Source organism: Aptenodytes patagonicus, chromosome W, assembly GCF_965638725.1.
Source record: "Aptenodytes patagonicus chromosome W, bAptPat1.pri.cur, whole genome shotgun sequence".
NCBI lineage: Eukaryota > Metazoa > Chordata > Aves > Sphenisciformes > Spheniscidae > Aptenodytes > Aptenodytes patagonicus.
Genome location: NC_134981.1, coordinates 31,569,540 through 31,594,163, shown reverse-complemented (window position 1 = coordinate 31,594,163; position 24,624 = coordinate 31,569,540). Strand labels below are relative to the sequence as shown.

The window sequence follows — 24,624 nt, the reverse complement described above, 5'->3', positions numbered from 1 at the left end:
CAGTACTACTGATACTAGCAATATTCCAGTTCAGCACTATTTTGACAGTAAAAATTAATGTTTATCTCTTACAGTCAGGCCTATATTCTCATCTCAGTGCACAAGAGTTTACAAGCCTAATCTAAAACCCGCTGAAGTGAAAAGAAATCGTTCCTTTTAATGCAATGTGTTTCAGATCAGTCCAAATATTTATTAACAATACTTGCAGTGTTAGGCATCAGCTTTCATACTTTCAGGATGAAAATAAACCCCAAATTATCGGTGAACTCTTTTACGGTTCTTTGTGTAACTCTTAAAACGTATTGTTATGTAATTCTAAGCATGGAATGATGATCAGACTGCGTACATATACTACATAACCCTGTCAGCATTTGTATGAAGTCTTAGTTACTATCAGCCAAGCAAACATCCTTTGCTGAAAAATAAGTCATGCTGTTTTTAAGGTATTTCTAAATGCTAAAGTCATCAAGTGCAAGAAAAATACAGTGACCGGGAGTTTTTTGTCTTTCTCTTCTAGTATATGGTTACAAACTACAATGACCAGAAAAAAAATGGATGCAACAAGCCTCAGAATGTCAATTCATTGAATGGAAAGTCAGACGGACTGCACTGTACATTCAAGCATTTGTGGACAGTTACCTCCTGGAAAGTGAATTCCTGAACTTGGTGCCACTTCATGCCCATCAGGCAAATAGAAGATCACAGCAGTTGTACCTCTAGGCTTTCCAAGGGCAGGAGAGTTTGCACCATGTATTATAAGTCCTAGCAGCTTAATTGTGGCTTTCAGGATCTGCTTTCCTCACTATTATGAATTTTCTCCCTATACAGAATCTTAACTCTTGTATATTGTTTTTTGTTTAGTGTGCACTTTGTCCCATCTCTCCAAACCAGGATACTCTCTCTAGGCATTTCTTCATCTGGCATGGCTTAATGCAGACCAGATTTAGACATTCAAAGCTCCTTCGAGTGACATTTTCATCTCCAAATCATTTATCCATCTTTCACATAAACAGTAAATACACTTTTTGATACTGCCCAATCTAAAAGTTGAACCTTAAACAAAAATTAGTAAGAAAACAGTCAGGCAGTTTTTCAAAATGACACAAATATTTCTAAGAATGAGGTGCTTCCAAAAAAACATTTTGCCAAGCTCAAATGTTGCAGTAGTACCTGAGTAATAATGTGTGGCAATAGCTGAGGCCTTTGCTTTTCATGTTAAAACCGCTATTTACTAATATGCAGTTGCCTTGGACAAGGCAATTGCTTCTTTCCCTAATTGAAAAAGCCACCCAAATAATTTCATGTCATTTTGCTCTCCTTCTCACTGGCTGTCCCCTTGGCAATACATCACGTTGGTGTCCGTGAAGCAATCTCACACTTGGGACAGCAGCGACCAGGGAGAGGAGAACGCAGGTAAAATCGCCCCAATGCTGGGATTTTTCAGGTTAAATGCAAAGTGCCACGTTAAGCTCTGGAGATAGCCGAATCTCTGGTGAGCTCACTGGCTGTGGGAGCCTGAGGAATGCACACTGCCGACACCACTGACCTGCCTCTGTCACCATCTGCTCTGTGTGAGTTTCCAGCCTGCCTTCTGCCTCTTCCTCCTCAGCCTTCATGATAACACTACCCTCAATACCCTTTCTGTCTGTCTTTCCCAATTAATCCTGGATCTTTTTCTCACCATCCTCCACACCTCTACAAAATACTCACTTGAGCCAATAGGACACTACCCTGCTTTTTTCATTCCCCTCTCTCCCCGGCAGGGAATCAGAACTGGCACTCTAATTGAAATGCCGAAAAGAGCTCTGGCTTAAAATAAATGGTCACAGGATCTTGTTTATCTTGCCTCAACCATCCTGCCCTAGCCTGCTGTGAGTGTAGAGTGTGAGCTCCTCCGGGACATCAAGCATACAGCAGGCTAAAGCAGCAAGCACATGCCTTGGTGGTGGTAAATCATAAATAAAACAGCAGCAGCAGGCACCTCCTCTGAGCATAAAAAGCAGAAGCCTCCTTGTAACTCATTTAAGTTCTCCCTTCAGAAGCAAACCCTCTCTGTTAGATTCCTGAAATCTGCTTTACTTTGGGGAGTACAGCTCTTTAGCTGAGCTCAGAAATGAGTCCGGCAGCACAGTCCCCTGCAACAGTAATCTCCAGAGCAGGCACAGCATGAAAAACATTGCCCATCTTCCTTAAGATTAATTTCCCCCCAGAATTCACTGGAGTTCGGCACCACTGGCACTCGTGCGTTCAGCCCTTGGGGCAGGCAAGAAGACAGCCGTACCATGGATGTGTGAAGTGCTTGGAAACACGGTTTGAACAAGCCAAGGGAGAAAATCAGCATCCTATTCCTCTACCGGCATCAACGATGCTTAGCCTGCCTATTTCAACAGCCGTGAAACACTACGCCTCACTGACGTGATTCTGGTGCTAGTGTAGATAACAGGAGAGAGCAGGGCAGACTCAGGAAAATGTCCACAAGCCTGAAATTAGAAGCATCAAATCTGTAAGTGCAAAGGTAAAAAGCAGTGATGGAAAAAGGGTGATCCACAAGAAGGTTGCTGACAATTTGACTGTTCTCTAAGGTCCCAGGTGACAACCTTCCCTTCACCATCGAAACCACCTACCCAACAAATTGAGGACGAAAACCATAGGGGAAGACTTTTACCACTTCTATCAAGTTTCCTCATACACATACATGTGTTTCATGAGTACCTATTTACAGGTACAGATATTTACTGACACAGTCAGGTAGCTGTCTGTTAGTCTGGTGTGAGCAGGGTAGGTAGGTGTTGCATACTCAAACTTTATATGACTGATATGAAGACTAGTCTGGGACTCACTCATTTTGCAAACGTGCAGACTTCTAAGTTTCCAAGTTTTCTTAATTTGTGCATTTAAAGAAAAGAATTGGCAAACAATAACACAAAAAATTAACCTGCAGAATGTTTCAGTTGTTGAAATTTTTGCACTTTTTTTCAAACACATCATCTTGGATTCAGGCTCTGACTGTCCTGGCAAATGATTAAATGATGGCTTTCATGTATTGCAGTGAGAGATGCATTTATTTCATACACACTCATCATCAACTTTAAAAAGACAGCTAGTATTGTCATTATTTTCACAGGGAAAGTACATTTCCCCCCCCCCCCCCTTAATGGTCATATCTAACAAACCTTTTTTTTTCCCCCCTCAAAAGTACTGCTGTGTATATTACTAGGTGCACACTCCATCTGAAGAAGTCTATTTTCTCTCCAGGCTCAGGGTGATTATGTGGCTAAGCACTAACTACAATTATTGACGATGCGGGGGAGAGCTGTGCATGTAGCATTCATCAGTGAAGACTAGACATCCCTCCCTGACACCCCTCTTCCCCTCTCTGCCCCCTGATGCTGTAATTGTCAGTTTTCCTGAGAGTGTGAAGCATGGGATTAGCTGTGTTTCACAAACTCCAGCAGCTCCATTCCCATGCGCAGGGTAAGCACTCCAGCCTTCTCCAGGGCAAAGGTTGGGTGAGCAGCATCAGTAAATTTGTGCCTGATGGCGAACAGCACCAGTTCTCTCTCTGCATTGAAGAACAACAGTCTGCCATCACTGTAATCCAACAGGATGCCGATCCTGGCCAGGTGTTCTGTCACATGGACATCACTCATCACACCGATGTGAAAAAATCTGTAAAGAAAGCTGCAGGAAAATGGAAACCAGAATACAGTGAGCTTCCTCATGGTGATTTACCAGAAATAACCTATCGCTGAATTCCCACCTATTAACAGGTTGCCACATACAGCAGTGTATCACGTGGCAACAGAATTTTGCTCAGTACATAACCCTCCTACCTGAGCGAATGTGGCATTGCTTTAAAGCCCTGCCTTGCATGCCGATGAGCCCTTTCACTCAGCATCTTTGGGCTCTCTGAATAAAAGCAGACTTGCTGTAATCATATTCATCTATATCTTTCTTGGCGATTTAAGCATGAGCTGTGCTTTGGTAAAACCCTTTGCATCTCAGATGTTTCATTTAGCTAGTTATGTTCATGCATCCATATGATTTCACACTAAAACCCACACTTGTTTAGATCAAGAGCACCTTTACACCATTAACAGGGTTATGACTTACAAACCTCCAAATTGCCTGGCACTGGCCTGCTGAAGACTACCCCAGTGCCCTGCAGTCCTGCCACAGTGGCAGGTGGGTGCCTGTTGCTGTGAAGGACAAGGCAGAAGGCATTCCCTATGGAGGCTTGAAGTCTCCTGGAGCTGGAAATAGATTCCAAAAAGATCACGTTTACATACATAAATATGCTTGCTGCGATTTTGTGAAGTAGTTCAGGATATGAGCCTGGAATGACAAAGCAGTGGCAAAGGAGGTATTAAAGTTTGATTCACTGGCTGGGTGAAGGGAGGCAAGTTGGTCTGTTTGAGATTTTTTAAATTATTATTATTTTTTTTTAAGGTGCATTATAAGATTTTTTAATTAAGAGGAGGAGGTCTAAAGCTCCTTTGTAGTTGTCCTTTTCTTATTACTCAAATTTGCAGAAAGAAAGCAGATGGTTCCTTTCTGCTCTCATGATTCTTGAAGCTGGCCAGCTTTATTTACGTGAAGGACAAGTGACTTCCCAAGCAGCTAGACTGACTCAGCTTTACCTGGTTTGTGTCGGACAGCAGCGCACGCACCAGGAGGTATCGCTCAGCCCCAGGACACTGCTCCATGATGTTGCCTTGTAGCAAATCCCAATCCTATAGCTTCTGCAGGCAGAGACAACGGTTTCCCAGTAATGACGTCCCCGAGCAGGCAGCAGTTCACCCAGGATTGAAGGAAACCTATTTGTGGAAGAGGTGTACAGTAAAGTGAGTGTGGTGGTAGACCAAGCATATTGTGATATTTCTTATAGTCACGTCATGCAGCAGCATCTAAAATTACTAACGGATTGCACTCTGTTATTCTAACTGCAGGGTTTTATCAAAGATTTGAATGTTGTCACCAAGAGTCATTTCATCTTTGCATTGAGATGAACTCATATTGAGGAGTGAAAACCATGAAACTTTACCCAAAATTATATGAAGCTAGCAAAAGCGGTTGTTGCGGTTTAACCCGAGTCGGCAACTAAGCACCACACAGCCACTCGCTCACCCTCCCCCCCCAGTGGGATGGAGGAGAGACTTGGAAGAGCAAAAGTAAGAAAACTCGTGGGTTGAGATAAGAACAGTTTAATACTTGAAATAATAAAATAACAACAACAACAATAATAAATTGTAATGGAAAGTAAAACAATGAGAGAGAGAGGAACAAAACCCAGGAAGGAAAAAAAAAAGACAAAAAAACCCCAGGAGGTGATGCAACCACTCACTGCCCGCCGACCAACACCCAGTCAGTCCCTGAGCAGCGATCGCTGCCCCCTGGCCAAATCCCCCCAGCTTATATACTGAGCATGATGTCATATGGTATGGAATATCCCTTTGGCCAGTTTGGGTCAGCTGTCCTGGCTATACTTCCTCCCAGCTTCTTGTGCACCTCCTCGCTGGCAGAGTATGGGAAGCTGAAAAGTCCTTGACTAGTGTAAGCACTGCTTAGCAACAACTAAAACATCAGTGTGTTATCAACATTATTCTCATGCTAAATCCAAACCACAGCACTATACCAGCTACTAGGAAGAAAATTAACTCTATCCCAGCCGAAACTAGGACAGTGGAAAAGGTGACTTTGGAGGCAAAAATGGACCTCAAATTTAGCAGGCTTGTTCAAACTAGAAAGCATGGCTGTTTTAAGTAGACACAGTGACAAACATCTTGTGTGCATTCAGCTGTAACAGTAAAAAAAGTGCTTAAAGCAGTAATACCCCATTACCTTTTAAGAAGCCATATCAGTATGGCACAACTTCATACAAGTGTACCTGTGCTTGTGATGTGACAGATATCAGCATAGATATCACATAGATGAGGCGCTTAGGGACATGGTTTAGTGGGCATGGTGGTGTTGGGTTGACGGTTGACCTCGATGATCTTAGAGGTCTTTTCCAACCTTAATGATTCTATGATTCTATGATTCTATGCCAAAAAAAAATGTTTGCAATTAATGGAGCTAGCCTGGTACAATGATTCTAACATATCCCAGGAGCAATTCCTAATTCTCCAAAGCCACAGATGCTTTGGAAAATGTTACCAGTAATGCCCTCAGCAGAGGAAGCAAAGTAAAAGGATGGATTACTTCTAGCCACAATGTATTCAAAAATAAGCCCACAAATCTGGCCTTCTCGAGGTAGCAACAAGTTGCTTTGAGACTGAAGTGCACTGAAGGATTAAGCAGTGAACATGGACTGAGGCAAACCCAGCAGTCCCAGTAGTGCGACACTGAACTCTTCCCAGCACCTACATCAATGCTGCAACTGGCTTTATTGAGGTATTGCAATGTTTGAAAGGGAGGTCTATCACACAGACTGAAAAAATTCAGTTCTACAAAATTAGTTAGCGCCATGTGAAAGCTACCTATAGGAAAAAATAAGAGCAAGAGGCCCATCCCCACCCCATGGATTGGCATGCTCGGCATGCTGGTACTCACTCAGTGAATTTGGCTTTCTCAGGAAGGCGGATCACAGTTGCGTCGGGGGAGATTTGCAAAGTGGGATGGGCTGTGTCGCTCAGTAGGCGAAACTGAGTTCCTGGTACAATTCACGACAAAGAAACATCGAATCTGAGAGGTTGGCAACATTAACACGAGATGAATCGTAAAATGTTAAGCAACAATTACTGCCATCTTAGCTGGACAGAGGTAGGAGTGACAGAAAGTTGGGTGCAAATGCAAGGACTCTTCCAAGCTGTGCCTGACTGGGATGGCAGTCTTCTAGCAACTAGGCCCAGGGAGCGTAACAGGTTATATTATTCAGAAAAGTAGCTAGGTGATAAAGAAGTCTTCGGTATTAAAGAAGGTTGAATCATTTTCAATCAATTGCTTTTTCAGAATAGCAAATTTGAATTTTGAGGCTGGTTTGGAAGAACCATACATGATTTAACACTATTTATCTGGAAACCTTAAAATTTAAATCATCCATTACATTTTAAAACTGCTCTGCATGCTTCCTCATCCCTGAACTCCAAAGTCCATAAGGTTTTAATTTTGGGGTTTTTTAAGGTCATGGAATCTTTTATCAGAATGTGCTCTGCCAAACTCAAGCAAACTGAAATGCCTGAAGAATATTTAACCATTTCATATCTCTGACAGAATTCAATGTTTTTGCTTCTGAGGTCACATCGGTTTTACATTGACATAAATCTACCAACTTCAAGTGAAGTAGTCCCAGACTGTGCTTATTTTAAGCAGCTAAAATATGGTCCCTTTTATTTCAATAACTTGCTTACTCCCGTATTGGAAAGCTCAGTTATGATTTCTGGAGGAAAATGCCATCTTTGACCGCTTTGCCCCTCCATCCCATTGTTTTGACATCAGAAAATGGTGATGTACCTTTAGTTGAGATAAGAGCAGCTTCACTTTGTTCACTTGTCCCAAATGGGTTGACAGCTCTCAAGTAGAAGAAATAGTTCACATTGGGCTCCAGGGATACTTTCAGTTCAGGTCTCTTTATACTAGCAAAAGATCTGCAAATTTCAAAGATTTTCATACATGAAAATGTATGCAGATATTCAAACCAGGAAAGGATAATTTATGCAAACAGCTAAGCCACCTAACAGTATTGTTGACTACTGAAACAACAGGCACCATAGAGAAACTCCAAATTGGAAAGGTGAACGCTGTTTTCACACACAACCGGGTTATGTAGGAGCTTTTGGCATTTTACTTCAGGGATCCTCCTTACTTTGTCCGACAAATTTTCAGGCCTTTGTTCCTGTACTGCCTTCTCACTCAGTGCAGTCATTTGGTGTAATGCTCACTGTATGTTCATTTTGCAGCTGTCGTGGTTTAACCCCAGCTGGCAACTAAGCACCACACAGCCGCTCACTCACTCCCCCCTGGTGGGATGGGGGGGAGAATCAGAAGAGTAAAAGTGAGAAAACTCGTGGGTTGAGATAAAGACAGTTTAATAGGTAAAGCAAAAGCCACGCATGCAAGCAAAGCAAAACAAGGAATTCATTCACTACTTCCCATCGGCAGGCAGGTATTCAGCCATCTCCAGGAAAGCAGGGCTCCATCACGTGTAACAGTTACTTGGGAAGACAAACGCCATCACTCCGAACGTCCCCCGCTTCCTTCTTCTTCCCCCAGCTTTATATGCTGAGCATGACGTCATATGGTATGGAATATCCCTTTGGTCAGTTGGGGTCAGCTGTCCCAGCTGTGTCCCCTCCCAACTTCTTGTGCACCCCCGGCCTACTCGCTGGTGGGGTGGGGTGAGAAGCAGAAAAGGCCTTGACTCTGTGTAAGCGCTGCTCAGCAATAACTAAAACATCCCTGTATTATCAACACTGTTTCCAGCACAAATCCAAAACATAGCCCCATTCTAGCTACTATGAAGAAAATTAACTCTATCCCAGCCCAAACCAGCACATTCTCCACCCCTTATTCCATACCATTTACATCATGCTCAGGTCCCACACTATCCAATACATTCTCATTACACACACACCCCTTCCCATCCTTTGATACAATACACAGATATCATTCCCTTAGTCTATGGACTACCCCTGTGAAATGTCCACAAAATGACCATTGAGTTCATTTAGTCCATGACTTTGGGCTCCATCTCTTATGGTGGTTACTCAGGACAGGAAAGGTGGTGTGTTGCGTGGAGTTACTAGGCACCAAAGCCAGCTCAGGTCGGGTCACTGCTGCACTTGCACTGCTTCTTGTAAGGCTTCTCCTCCATTGGTTCACTTGCCTGGGTGACATATAACATCTTCCTTGAAGGGATACCTTTCCTTCACCCCTGACAGGAGTCGCCTCCAGAGGCTGAGGGCTTGTGCCCCTTTTCCAATTGCTTTGTCAATGCTCCCTTCCCTGGAAAGGGATCCCAGCTGCTTGGCTTCTTTACCCTCTAATTCCAGGCTACTGGCCCTGTTATCCCAGCATCGGAGCAGCCATGTGACAACATGCTCGCCTGGACGATGACTGAAATCTTTTCACATATCTCGCAGCTCACTCAGGGATAGGGATCGGGTGGTTACCATCTCATTTATGGGTTCTGCCTCTTCCTGCTCCTGTTCTCGTGATGGCCCTGGTTCATCTTCATCCCTTACTAAACGAGTTGATTTTCTTGTGTATAGGGGCGACTGATACTGACACGGAGTTGGTTCTCTGGTTCAGCCTGTCGCCGGGGTTTGAGTAGCAACAATGCCTGTCACCAGGGTTGGAGTAGCCGCAGTGCCTGTCGCCAGGATTGATCTCTGGATGGTATTCTTAAATAATTGTTTAACCTTAAACAAGACCTGAACCACATTCAGGAGACAGAGCAATAGGAACATGCTGGTTTGAACATCCCAAGGATATTCAAAATTCTCAAGAGCTGTTGTAACTAGCCTGAAGGAGAAAGGGAAGGTGAAGGAGCAGGGGAAAGTGTGCCCCCCTGTCTTCCCCATAGATTGGTTCCCCGAGGAGAAAAGGTAAAGAGTGTAATTATTAATAGTTTCTGAAAGGTGGCTCCCAAGGTACAGAGATGACGGCAATGCTGAGTACAAATACCAAATTAGTCTCACGACCAAAAATTCTATCACATCATAAACCAGTAGTGTTACACAGTGCAGCAAAATGATATCCTTGATCCAGCTCCCAGAGGTGATAGACAGCACAACAGGGAACATATACAGCAAGTAAGGGGTTACATAACACAACTGTGAGAGCAAGCACGACAACTTTGAGAGTAAATTAATCAACATTGTGACCAGCGGCTGTTAAACCAATATGATGAATGCTTACAAGTTTGCCTTAACACGCTCTGGTCAGATCTGTCGTTATCTCAACCCTTCGTGCCCCACGTTGGGTGCCAAAAAGGACTGTTGTGGTTTAACCCAGCAGGCAGCTAAACACCACACAGCCATTCGCTCATTCCACCCCGGTGGGATGGGGGAGAGAATCAGAAGAGTAAAAGTGAGAAAACTCATGGGTTGAGATAAAAACAGTTTAATAGGTAAAGCAAAAGCCGCGCATGCAAGCAAAGCAAAACAAGGAATTCATTCACTACTTCCAATTGGCAGGCAGGTGTTTAGAGCCATCTCCAGGAAAGCAGAGCTCCATCACGCATAACGGTTACTTGGGAAGATAAACACCATCACTCCGAACGTCCCCCGCTTCCTTCTTCTTCCCCCAGCTTTATATGCTGAGCATGACGTCATATGGTGTGGAATATCCCTTTGGTCAGTTGGGGTCAGCTGTCCTGGCTGTGTCCCCTCCCAACTTCTTGTGCACCCCCAGCCTACTCGCTGGTGGGGTGGGGTGAGAAGCAGAAAAGGCCTTGACTCTGTGTAAGCACTGCTCAGCAATAACTAAAACATCCCTGTATTATCAACACTGTTTCCAGCACAAATCCAAAACATAGCCCCATTCTAGCTACTATGAAGAAAATTAACTCTATCCCAGCCAAAACCAGCACAGCAGCATAAGTCATCACATAAAATGCAAGCAGTACAGAAAGAAATTCTCATCCGTCTCCTCTAAAAAGTCTGCATTACAAAATGAACAAGCTTCTCCAGAAAAAAATCCTTGTAATTAATTCAGCTGCATGAGAGTGAACGTGCTTGCTGTGTTTGTACAGTCTGGGCACATGCTCGACATCCAATAGAACGGATACCCTTATCTGAGACAGCAGAGAAACCGTGCACTTCTTATCAACTCCTTGCTCACAAATTGTTCATCAACAAAGTCTTGGCTCTGTCTCCCTCATGGTTCTGTGCACTCTAACAGGCTGGTTTTGCAAGAGGCAGCAGCAGGGGAACTGCCTTTGCACAGTGCCCTGCTTTGACTAAGTCTCCCCTTTGTGGTGCCTCAAAAGCTCAAGGCCTCACATCCTCAACCGCTGATGATGTCTTGACACACTGCAGGAAAGCGAGTGTCAGCACCCACTCAACCTGCTTTGCAGGCACTTTGAAGTGCCAGTGAAAGTACTTTGGATGACTAGAAAGATGCCAATTTTATTTTCTATATTGTCAGGAGTATGAAAGTTTGGCTTAACAATTCTCACACACTGGATCCCGATTTTCCTCATTTTTGCCTCATATAATAACGGCAAAGCCAGACAGTATATACCCACTGCTTTGTACACCTGAGGTAAAGACTGTTTATCTGTATAAATTAGACAATTTCCTCCAAAAAATGCTTATAGGAATCTTCAAGGCAAGTATTTAATTTTTCAAGTGTAATGCGGGTCTTTTGAAATAACCCCCCTGCCCTCTGGACTGAAAGACGATAACCTCAGTAGTATGAGGAAGGGCTGAATGCAGGAGTCTTGCTCTGCTCTCCAGCAAATTCACGAACAGGAGATGTGCCTTCAGAGAGCGTGCAAGGCACTTTCCCTTCCACCACGAGTTCGAGAGTGGAGCCCAGGATGGTCTCCCTCCTGCAGGTAATGTCTCTATGGGGAGATAGATTAAACAAATCACCTTTTCCAGCACTAATTACTGTGACCCCAGAGGAGGTAAGGCAGACAAGTCAGCTGTCAGATAAGATCATTGCTATTCATTTGTAGTGACTGATTTTTCATGTATGTCCCACCAGAGAGCAGTACAATCTGAAGAATAATCAGTGCTCATCCATCAGGATTTTTCACATGCCTGCCTCTGCTGCATTTATCAGATATAAAGGTAAAATCCCACAGCCCTTCATACACCAAATTCCTGTTAACACCACATAGAGCTCTATGTCTAGGAGGATGGCATTCTGGGGAAAGACTGGTGCATCATCCTTATTAGTCTGTAACAGGTATTTTGTACTGACAGCTGTCATTAAAAGTGATTGAAAACATTGAGAAAAAGCACTGGGTGCTCCTGTGATCTTCTTTCAATTTGAAAGAATTTCAGAGAGTTTGGGGCTCTTGTGTGATCAGCGCTGGGCCATGCCACCTTTGGGGAACATGTTACATTAATGCTGGAATTGATGCAGTAAACAGAAGTGGGTTGTCCAAACATGGTAGCAATTGCACGGTTTGCTTCACCCCCGTGACTAACTAAAGCCCCGACCACGAGAGCACTTCAGCAAGGCACTGGGAGTTTGGCAGGCTGGTCGGTTCTTACTGAAAGGTTCAGGGAAGAGGTGCAACCTGATGAGTTGCCTGATGAGAACCTGAGATCTTTAGACTTGAAAGAGAAAAAAGGCTCATCTGAGTATAGGGGATGAGGAAAAGGAAAGATGAGTCGAAAGATATAAGATGGGAACTGAGCAAGGAGGCAAATATAAAAGAAATGAGAGAAAGGAAAACGGGGATGGAAGCAGAGGCATGGGAAAAGAAGCAGGCACCCAAGCTTTGAAGAAATTTGTCCATGCTTCCTAGACAAGTCTGGCCCAGTCTGTTCCTTAAAAGCACCATCCTGACATCTTTGGTGTGAATCTGAAGCACAGAGCACCAGAAAGAAGTTTTGAGCAAACAGTTACAAGTGAGATGAAGGGAGGACACACTAAGCTATCTGTCAGAAGCTGTTTGTGGCAACATGTAGATCAATGTGTTTTAAGCACAGTGATGCCCTCTATATGGCTCCTTCTTCTGTCTTCTGGAAAATACCACATAAGTCAGTGTCCTCCCAAAGAAATTAGGAGATCTTCTTTTTCACTATTAGCTATTTAACTGATGACTAGTTAACAAAACACAAAATTGTTTCTAAATCCAAGTAGACAGGTACATTCTGGTGTAATGAGTAGACCTACAGTATTCATATTCTGGAGTTTGGATCCCAGAACCTGGGTATTCAGAAAACATTTTGGGTCCAGCCGATTGCAGAATAGGGTCAGCCATCAAAGTTCAGACTTGCGTCTCTTTCAAATCTGAAATTCTCCAAATCAGAATTTGGTTGCATGTTTAAATCAGAAAGAAATAGCATGCCTCTTTTCAGTTGTAATAGTGAGACAGAAATGTCTGGACTTTAAGCAGATCTGGTCAGTAAAACAGTGATCAGATTTTTGAATAGCATTCTCTGCTTGGTAATCTATTTTAGCCAGCTTTAAGCTGCCTAAGAATAAGAGTCCATCAATTTTAGCTACGATTAAGGCTTAAAAAACAGTCCCGCTGCTGCCAACTAATGAAACAGAATATGCCAACAAGAAGGAATTTCATTTGCAACAGTCTGAGCCAGCTCCAAGCTCACAAGGGGCTGCGTGCAAAGAAGAAATAGATCTTGCTATCACCTCTCCTTCTGTCTAGAGGATAGGGTGAAGGGGAAAAGTGAATACTGAGTGCTCCCCAGCAATCACTGTAGCTTGTCATGCTTCAGATTAACCCTGTAATCAGTGATAAAAAAAGCAAGGATGAGAAGGTATGATTACTGCCTAGCTTACAGCATACAGGACACGCATGGGAGAAGGGAAAGGAAAATGCATCCTGACTGTTGGGGGAAAGCCTGTTTCATTTCTGAGTTCTTATAACAAGCATTGCAGCTAGATCTTCCTCAAGCTCACCTAAAGTATTGTACCATGTAATTTTGGTCATGAAAGAAAGAGAAATCAACCTACAACATTTTTTATGTCACCTATTTTCTACTTTAAATACACCTGCTCACTTTGTAGATGATTTGAAATGTAGTAATGTTATTATCAAAGCACAAGGCATCCTGGCCTTTAGCCTAAATAGTATCATATTTGCACTGTCCCCACAATGCCTTGGTATCATAATACAAAATTCAGCACATCGAAATTCAAGAAACATTTGAAGTTAAATATTTTAAGTATCTCCTCCTAATCCCCTTCTTTATAAGAGGAATCTATAAGTGTCAAAATCCAGTCTCCAAATTTCAGGTATGTGCTATTCAAAGCAAAGCAGAAAGGAGTTACATGTTTCTTCACCTTTAAATTGCCGAGCAATATTATAGTAGCAATTGTCTGTTAAATTTGTGATTTCCCTGGTTTTAGGGAAATCTGATGCTGTGTTTTGATGCATATTTCTCCCATCAGCATCCTCATTTATTTCAAGGAAACAACATCTAGAGGATATTTTTTAATATTGCATGAACCCAGCAAATGATATGCCTTGCAGTGATTCAGAATGCCTTCTGTGCTGTAATTGTCATTTCCACCCCAAATATCCCACTGAAACAGCACCTCCAGACCTGTGCTGGTATCACTGATGTTGAGTTAGAGCTGAAAGCATGCAAGCTTCTCAAGATACATATAGAAGCACACAGAAGGGGTGCACCATGAGCAGAAAAAAACTCTTGAAGCTAAAAATAAAGAACAAATTGCTCTGAGTTCCCTCCCAGCTGTGCCGCACGCTTACTTTCCTCTCCTCTGTCCCAGCTCTGGCTGTTTTGGGGTTAGATCACCAAAGCACCACCTGCAACGGTCCTCGCTGCTATCTCAGACAGCAAGCCCAGCACAGTCAGAGGGGAGGAAGATTCCCTATTTTCCACACATTGTTTCCTGAGCTGGCAGGACAGTCATGTGGGCAAAGCAACAGGAGGGAGGCTTGCTCTCCTTTTTCCAGCATTAGACCTGCTCTATGGGTAGATGGAAAATTTTGGTTGCTAGCAGTGCCAGTCTTGCATTGGCGGAGAGGATGACACTCAGTCACTTCCACTTTTACAAACTCACTGCATACTGTACTAATTTCTGCCTCCCTGAGTCTTACAGATTTCTCATGATGTGATAAATGGTTTCCATCTGAACAGCCCACACACCTAATCCCTGGACTACATTTCTCGCAGTTTTCCATTTTACACCCACAGCTCCATTGACTTCTCAACACAAAGAGGCTGAATGGCAAGAAAATAGCAGAGCTCTGGAAACTGAAAGAAACATTTCAAAGCCTCATAAAGATTCTGGAAAAAGAATCAACCCAGGAAGGTGCTTTAAAACCACAACAGCAGGCCATGGACTTGTTATTGCAGAAGATTTAAGATGGTTTTATATGGAACCATGTCCCTCAGGTGGCAAGCTAGCAAGGAGAGAGAACCCAGAGGGGAAAACCTAGGGAGTTTTTTGATGGTATGTAGAAGGAAACTTTTAATGATGATTTATTTCCAGAGGTTCCTCAAATTCTCTTGCTGGGGAGCTGCGACTGCTCCAGGACTGCTCCAAGGACCTCCTTGGAGATATTCAAAAGCCACCTGGACATGGTCCTAAGCAACTGGCTCTAGGTGGCCCTACTTGAGCAGGGTGTTGCACCAGATGACCTCCAGAGGTCCCTTCCAACCTCAGCCATTCTGTGATTCTGTGACTTGCCAAGTGCTACAGGGGGCTGGCCCAGACCAGGGACTCCACACACAGCTCTGGCTGTTTGATGGAGGCATTTCTCCCTGCCTGATCCCTTGGCAGTGTCCCTTGCCTTGGGTGAGGTCCCAGAATGACATGTGCGAAAGCAGCCTTGTGGGATGAGACTGTACTGCTTTATCCAGGGCTTCCCTTGGATGTCCTTCCCCCACCTCTGCTTTCCTGCTGTGCCCCCAGCAGCAGCTGCATGAACTTTCCAGGGTTGCTGAAAAATGTGTTCGGACTCCCACTTGGGGACTGGGGAATTGCTCAGCTACGGGGCCACCGCAAACATAAGAGGCACAGGCTACCACGAGGGCTCTGTGTTTGGCTGGTCCCCAAGATGCGTGTTGCTCAGGAAACCTGTGAAGGACAAACTCCAAGCTTTCAAGGAAAGTAACCAGAAGAAACTACAGCATTTCCAGGCCCAAATGCTCCTAGGTGGGCATAAAGACAGTTTTATTCCACCTGATATAGGTACTCAACATAGTAACTCTAGGCTCCTTACAGGTACTTCCAGAAGGCAGCTCAGCCCATCTATGATCTGACTCATCACCTGGAGCTATTTGTCTCACTATATCACCTACATAAGGAACTGATTTCTAGTCCTAATGTGCACCTTGATGGCCTTGGATGGGAGCAATACAAGCAGTATGCTCCATCCATCAGTGGGCTTGTGCTGGTTTTGGCTGGGATAGAGTTAATTTTCTTCATAGTAGCTAGAATGGGGCTATGTTTTGGATTTGTGCTGGAAACAGTGTTGATAATACAGGGATGTTTTAGTTATTGCTGAGCAGTGCTTACACAGAGTCAAGGCCTTTTCTGCTTCTCACCCCACCCCACCAGCGAGTAGGCCGGGGGTGCACAAGAAGTTGGGAGGGGACACAGCTGGGACAGCTGACCCCAACTGACCAAAGGGATATTCCATACCATATGACGTCATGCTCAGCATATAAAGCTGGGGGAAGAAGAAGGAAGCGGGGGACGTTCGGAGTGATGGTGTTTGTCTTCCCAAGTAACTGTTACACGTGATGGAGCCCTGCTTTCCTGGAGATGGCTGAATACCTGCCTGCCGATGGGAAGTAGTGAATGAATTCCTTGTTTTGCTTTGCTTGCGTGCGTGGCTTTTGCTTTACCTATTAAACTGTCTTTATCTCAACCCACGAGTTTTCTCACTTTTACTCTTCTGATTCTCCCCCCCATCCCACCAGGGGGGAGTGAGTGAGCGGCTGTGTGGTGCTTCGTTGCTGGCTGGGGTTAAACCATGACAGGGCTCTTTTTTCCTTGGCTTTACGCAAAAAAATTAAATAGAAATCTTTAAAAAAAAAATTCTCCATCACTGAAACATCTTGTGCCATTATAGAAGTTTTCCAGGTTAATCTCGGGGGGGGGGGTGCTTTTGGAAAAGGAAGGAGAGGCACTGTTTTGAGGGAAAATAAATGATAAAAGATGGTCTTTGACACTGTAAAAAGAGGTCAGAGCCCTTCTACAAATACAGAAATTTCAATTACAGCAATTCTGAGAAAATACATGATTTTCTCCTGTGGAATTTTTCACACTTGTCACAGTAAAAGGCCAGCTTCTGCCCGCAGAGAGGCCAAAAAGTCAAATGTGACTCAGTATAATTATAGACATGTTAGATTTTGCACAAGCTGACTTGAGAAAGAGAATGGGTCAGTTCTGGCAGCTTGTTGCCACAAGCAAACTGCTTGGTGTTAACAATACCTCGCTCACAGATTACAGAAAGCAGCACGCTTTCTGGTTCAGTTTTGAGAAAAAGAGGCAATTCCAGTTAACAGCAAAGAAACTTGAGGGCAAACACATAGTACAGGTTTTGGGAGCAGCTACATTATCCCTGACCAACAGCAACTTTGACAGTTGACAGGGACCTGATGGCCTCATGAAATATGTATGAAACAGAGCAGATCATGGCTGCACTCCTCTCCTTGTTTGCATTAACACAGCACGCTGATACTGCATGAAAAAAAGGTCTCCCAACCCCACAGAAGTTTTTTATTTCAATATTTAGCCTACTTTTGTAAGGAGCAAGGCACGCGCAATTTCACTGTCATACTTGTCTAGTAGAAACATGTGAACCATTTAGTCAACTAATTTTGACTGCAAGGGGTGAAGCCCATGTGAACTAGCCCATGGGTGAAGACCCTAATCAGGCTCCCTGGGAGGGGAAGACAGGCAAACTCAGCTGAGGTCCCATATGGCAAGTCACTCCCCTGCCTCCCAAAGCTTCTCAGACCTCTGCAAATGTATTTTTCTGGAATATTGTTGTTGTTTTTAAAAAACAAACAAACCAACCCCCAAACCCCCAAGGACATACAGAGCACCATATAACTTTCTCTGCATTTCAACACACTGCATGGCTTCATGGCTCAGTGGTGCCTACGTCCCTCCTCGCCCTCTCCTCTACGCAGCACAGACTTAACGTAGGGGAAACCAGAGAGGGTCTGGCATAAGCAGACACCACCCCCAATTTCAAAGCTGCTCTTTGGGTTGCTCTTCCACCCCTGTAGCATGCCTGCACAGCTGGGCAGCGCTGAGCTCAGCTGTGCTTTTGGGAGGGATCTGCCCACACATCCAGACAGCGCAGATGGGTCACCAACATTACCGGGACACCACCATGACCCTTGCTGTGTCTCAAGCTGGCTCCTATCTTGTTTGTCACAAAACAAAGAGCAAACTGGGCCAGGCTCCTCCATCCCGCTCCTTCCTGCGAAGCTCAGCTGCCCTCCCCTGCCCTGCCTGTGGCTGTGGCAGCTGCGGAGGAGCAATTGCTTCCCCAGCCAGCACAGCCTTGCAACTTCTGGTTGATTGCAGACAGTGCAACATCTTCAGGGTTTTGGCCCCAAATGAGTGGGGTTACCCAGTTAAGCAGAATAAAAAGGAAGTATTTTTACGTCTCTCAGCCTAATCTCATAGATTAGTGTCCAGCCTGTAAATTCCTCAGCGTGCAGAAGCTGATTTCTTCCTTGCACGGTTGAAGACAGAATAATCTCTTGTGTAATGACCCGCAGTCTGGGGCAGGGCGCTCATTAACAGCTGCCTAATCCGACCAAGCAGTGCTTGTGACTGCGGCACTGACCTGAGACCCTCTCCTTCTGGCGAATGCTGTTGGCAGTACTCCAGAGTAAAGGACTCCATCACTGCCGAGCCGGCGTGCCAGCGGATGGTGGCCATGTCCCAACACACCGTGCAGTCCTCGGCCTTGATGGTGGGGATGGCAGGCGCTGGGGACACAGGGACACATTAGCTGTACCGCAAAGAAGGCACCAGTGGCTGGTGGGGGATGCTCATGAGGGAAAGGAAGAGTGACCTCCCTGAAAACCCATGGCATAGTTAGTTTTATCAGTCCAGCAATGATCTTTTGCTTATTTATGTTTCAATGGCAGAGGGCTACATTATGGGGAAAAAACCCACAATGGGAAGGTCACTACGAATATTTGTGCATTTCCTTGCACATCCTTAGAACATCCGTGTAGATTTTTATGCCTTCTCTCAAGCGCATTTTCCCCATTTCTGCCATTCTTTAAGGAGCAGAGCACCGAAGCAGTACTGCGTACAGCTCTCCCCAGATCACCTCAATCCTGTCCTCAGCCATTCCTGCATGAATTGCATCAGAAATAAACGTGCTGCTGCAGAACTGAGGGGGAGATGCTGACTTTCTGCTTAATTATGTCCTGTTTATTTTTGCAATGCGGATACTAAAATTTGGTCCTGTAATTTCTCTTTTGTAGAGCCTCAGTTTAAGAACTACAGGCCCAACTGCAAGACAGAAAACTGAATGTAAAATAGTGCACTGAATGCAAGTAATCAAAAGCTATTGTGTGAAATAGCACATCCAACATCATAGGCTGAAAATGGATTAGTTGTATTCACTTGCTCTATCTCTTTCCAAGGAATAGCAACATAAACGAACCTTATGACCTGTTGTTGAAACTCATATAAACAGTCTTAATACCAATCCTTAAAAGAAAAGTTATTCATTAAAAAAAGGTCACAGAAAGTTATTTTACTTTTAAAGAGATCGGGTTCCAAATAGGAGGCCTAAGACAAAAGTAGAAATTAGACAATTTTATGACAAGATAATCTTATAGAACTGCAACCAGCATTCCAGATGCATTCTGTTTTGTAAGAAAAATAATTTGTTGTTAGTAGAAAAGGAAAGGAAAAAACCTCATAAGTACATATTGATTTCCTGGTTTAGTGAAAATCAGGAGGTTAGCAATCCAGGTTAAGATGTACTTGATGTTTTACTACAGGAACAGCTAATCTAGGTATTCAGCAGAACAAAGAATCTGTGGGATAGATTCTCATCTGGTAATAAATCTGTGTAGCTCCCTTTGCAATAATCCTTTAATTCTCTTCTGACATATTTGATTATTGTCTGGTTTTAAATGCATCTGTTTCTAAAGAATGAAAAATTAATCGCTAAATCCCCCAATATCTGCATTCAGAAACTTACACACATACCCACATTTATGTATGTGCAAACAGTACATCACAAGACATCAAGTACTTTTTTTAATTTAAATTATCTGTCTAAAGAGTAGATGGAGTCAGCATACCAGAAAAAAGTTGTTACTGTGCTTCTGAGATTTTTAACAAATTAACTGCAGTTACTCAAGCTGTACTAATTAGAATATATATCTGATTTCCTGGTAATATTCCAGCACTCATATAAGTGATCTTATAAGAGGCAAAGAGCAGAAAAGGGTAAGTTCTTACTCTGTCCCTCAGATACAGGATGAGAATCACATAGGTTTTGAACGACAGAAGAAGGTGCATTCACTCCTATGTCTTTAGGATTGCAAAGAGCCTTCATCTGGAGATCAGTTTGAGATGGATGGGGTGGGGGGAAGGTGGGGCTATAGAGGGATACTTGCTGCCTTCAGCATCATTCCCTCACAGAAAATACTGCTTGGAAACAGCATGTTCCCCAGGGGAGGGGAGGACAGGCTGTAAGTTTGGGAGGTGGAGGAGCAGGAGACGGGAGGTGCTGGGGGGATGCTGCAGCAGCAGCATGCTGCATTCCCCACAACTCCCCAGGCCCACTGCCACCTCCATGCATGCAATCCCAATGGGGAAGCCTTGGAGGGGTTCCCAACACCTGGAAGAGGCACAGCTTTGATCCACTATTAATGTGTATGTTCCTGTTACTGCATATACCAGTAAATTATTTTCTTGTATGTGCCAACTTTTAATCTGAATTACTGAAAATAAACTCTCTGAATTCTTGCTTCTGAGTTTATATTGCTAATTGGACTACTTGAAAAATCAAAGTATATCAAAGTAGCCAGGCTCACACTGAAGAACTGGTTTCCATTACTGGTGCCCATCTTTCCACCCTTGGCCTTAAGGGGATGCAGCGGTTTTGCATCAGTCAGTGCTCAGCAGTGTCCCCACAAGTCCACCTGGGGCTCAGTGCTCCAGAGGGAGTTCACTTAGCTTGAGGGAAGGTATTTAATGAGCCCTTATTTGATCTAGTTTGTTTTCTTAAAGAAACAGACCAAAGGAAGGCATCAAAGACTTGAGGAAATTAATTTCTGAAGGCTTCAGTTTTGGGAAAAAGAATGATGAGCCTGATGCCAAAAGGCAAATACAGTTCTTAAAAATAATGGCTTCAGAGAGGCCATAATTTTTAAATCATAATCATAATTTTTAAATTATGATTTGTTAGCTAGTAATAACTCATTATTATTTGACCATTTCGCAGGAATTCTCACAATTACATTGTTGTAATCGCTCACAAATACATTGTTGATGTCATAAAATTTGAATTTCTACTTTGAATTCTTTGGAAAATCATCTTTGCTAAAAATATGAATAGCAAATTGAATATCAAGGAGAATTATCAACAAATTTGAAGTCTAGTGGATTAAGCAAAAGGCTTGAAGCTGTGGTTGCTGCCAAGTGATTTCAACAATACACTCAGTATTGTACAGAGTTATTTCATTATGAAATTGTTAAATGTCTGTATTTTGTAACTGCAAGAAGCAGCAGCACTAAAAAAATCATCTGGCAAAAGGGCCTCAGACACAAGAGACTTCACCTTGCTCATAATTCAAGAAGCAAAAGTTTTGTCAATACAAATTATTAAAGAAATTAAATCTCAGAAAAATTAATCAGTCGAAGCTCATAAACAATGCTTCTCTAATTACTCATCTTAATTTATACCACTTAAACAGTAGCAGAGCCTCTCAGCCACACCTGAGATTTGTGTTCCACTGAGCTAGACACAGCATGTAACCTTGGTAAAGCAGGCCTTCCCCTGAAAAGTTAATCATTTAAATCAATGCAACGTAGATGTATTTGGGAGGATGGCAGAGAGGCAAAAAATGCAGCTGTCGCCTCCATTTTCCACAGGAGAAGCAGCAGCACAGAGCAGCCAGATGGCTTTCTCAGAGCTGCCCTGGAGCATTGCAGCGCACTCAGAAGAGAAATTCATAATGTGCCACACCAATGCCCCAGTCACAAGGCCTGAGACTGGAAACATCTTCAAATCTGAATACCTTCAAGTTTCCTCCCAGGAGCAATTATGCTGCTATCTCTTAGCAAAAAGGGAAATGATTGTGAGTTGCCTGCTATCTGCCAGATGGGCTAACTGAAACAGTTTCTTCTGTTTCAGTAACACTATGGACTAGAATTGGTCTAAGAACCTGAAGCTTATAATAATAAAATGACAAAATAACAATCAAATGCCAAAATATGTACATACCCATTTTAAAAATGGCTTTTTCACTGGGTAAGCTACAGCCTGTGCAGTTCACAGCCATGACCCACACACTGTAACAGCGATCCGGCTCCAGGTCCTCCAAAATGCAGTGGCTCTCCTTCACTGTCACTCTGTATTCTTCCACCAAAGCTAGGAGGAACACACACACGGACATTACACTCGTGTTTCACTGGTAGGGCCTATGATTGCGCCTCTTGACTAACATGTAAAAACCAGTCAATTAAAAAAATCCAGAAAGCATTGGAGGATAAAATATGGCTCCATAAAATATGGAGCCAAGATCTCCATATTTTACTCTGACTCAGTTTTGACAAATTTTTGACATGCCCTTGAGTTGCGTGCATTCAAACCCCATTGATGGCAAGGGGAGATTATGGCCCTTGGTCCTACTGAGGACTAGGCTGCAAATTTGGGACATACAATCAGCAGTTATCAACTCTGGTTTCACCTCTCCATAACATAACAATACAATTTATCATAATGGAATTTATAGCCCTTAGCTATAAATTAGCTATTATAAAAAGCCCTTAGCATCCTTTAGAATGCACACAAATGCACACATGCACCCACATACACACACATGGATTTGTGCAGAGCCCAGTTGCTTTAAGTGACTTTATGATCAGCCTGAGCTTTTTAATGAACAAGCATTTCAATCCTCTTTTCTCAATTTCCATATTTAAGATTTAAAATATTTTAATGTCATTTTGAAAAAAAATCCTTGCTTACATGTGGAAATACTGTGGAAATAGCCACATTTTTCCTGTCATTTTTTATTAGGACACATTTCTGAAGTACATGCAGGGCCATAAAAAACAAATCAAGCCTGTCCCTTTGGGAGCTCTATCTGCAGTCCCCATTAGTACCCATGGGGCAGCAGGGACACATCCTCTCTGAAGGTCAGGCCACTTCATAAAAGGGCACCTAAACAGGGATGTTGCTGCTTCTCTGCAAGCAACTGCCCTGTACTTTGTAGACCATGCTATTTACCTTGCATTTTGGGGGACAAAGGGGAGAAGAAGGAACGGCATCTACTTCGCGCTCTCCACCACTGTTACCTGTCCTTAGTCCTATGCATGATTTCTTCACAGCCCCTCCTCTCTCTGCATCCTGGGCCCTCCCCTGCTGCTTGGCCTCCCCTCTGCTGACCTGAGACCAGAGCAGAAAGGGCTGCTGCCATTTCAAAGGCAAGGCCTTACGCACCCCCCACATCTTTTCTGGCTTGTGGATCCTCCATACAATAGACCTGGAAGCAGTTGATGGTGTCCCTGTCGTTCACAGCCCAGTAGACAGCAATCGAGGTGCTGGTAGCCAAGTTTGGTTCCTGAGGTATGACAGTCAGTGTCTGCGGGACTGAGAGGAAAATCTTCAGTTGTTATTCACACTCCTGTATTTTCAGCCAAATTACCTACAGGTTCACGTGGCAACCTGGTCACTTATTTTCACAGAACAAACACAGCAAGCACTTGAAATATGGACAATACTGGTGCAGTTTTAGAGCAATGGGTCCGCCTAAACTAGGAACAGAAGAAATTAATTGCTCGGCATGGGAATCTGATTGCCCATTTCCCTCACAGTCTGGACAAAATAAGATCCAGACCCAGTACTGGGACCACCTGAACCCAGCACAAAGTGTGTGCCCATTCCCTGCCCGGCTCTTGGGGTCCTTCCCTATGGGGCAGGACCATCGCACAGATGAGTCATGGCACGGCCACTCGTTTCCAACCTCCAGCAGGGCGAGGGGAGCAGTGCACTACCTCCCAGGCCTGCGGCAATCCTGGACACGCAGAGCTGTCATACAACCCCAGTGGCATCAACAACCCCTCTCCTTTCCCCAGGAGACCTGCTCCCTTCAGTCACAGGGAGAGCATTCCGGCTCTGCACACCACTTTGAGGCACACATGCTGATGAAACCCCAAGAGACAACTAACTTCAGGTCACCTCCTCAGAAAGGCCAGAAGACCCTGGAGCCTTACGCAGGCTCCTTTGGGCGACTGCCTTCTCCATTACCTGATCTTGCCTTGCAGCGCAGGCACCAGAGGAGAAGACACCCTATGAAGAGGATGCCTGTGAAAGCGGAGACTGAAAGCACTTGTTTGTAGCAAACAGCATGGGACAGCTCACTGATGGGAACAGGGAGCTTGCAGAAGAGAACCTCCTCCAAAGACAGACATAACTGATCCCAGAAAGGTGGGCAGGGGGGAGGACCTGCCACACCAGGGAGGGATTCACGCAGTGTGTCAAACCCGCCAAGAGACTGACAACAACAGGGATGTGCTTTTAGGAAAAGGAAGGCTCAGAACTCACAGCCCGGGGAGCAGGAGGCTCCCTGCAGCCTTGGGTCCGCCCCTGCCCAGAGGTGGACTCCTACTGCAGGTGCACGACCAGGTGCTCCTGCCTGGCACAGTTATTTTCCCTGCAGACCCAGAGGACAGAGGATCCTTGGTGGGTAGGTTGAACCCGAGCTCTGCCTTAGCCAAAGTACCTGAACCCCATGGGACAGCCAGGAGCATCCCTCACAAAGAGTGCTTCAAAGACCTCCAAGGTTC

The 24,624-nt window shown here is 44.1% G+C and overlaps 1 protein-coding gene across 1 annotated transcript in view; it reads right to left on the bottom strand.

Annotated features, from left to right (window-relative positions):
• Window positions 1–3,428: 3,428 nt before the first annotated feature.
• The window catches only part of LOC143172229 (uncharacterized), a 67,428-nt gene continuing 46,232 nt past the window's right edge, over window positions 3,429–24,624 (bottom strand). Inside the window, 7 exon segments of the mRNA XM_076361462.1 lie at window positions 3,429–3,681; window positions 4,641–4,817; window positions 6,553–6,652; window positions 7,453–7,586; window positions 18,425–18,569; window positions 22,058–22,204; window positions 23,279–23,428. Of these exon segments, the coding sequence (XP_076217577.1) occupies window positions 3,429–3,681; window positions 4,641–4,817; window positions 6,553–6,652; window positions 7,453–7,586; window positions 18,425–18,569; window positions 22,058–22,204; window positions 23,279–23,428 (1,106 nt within the window).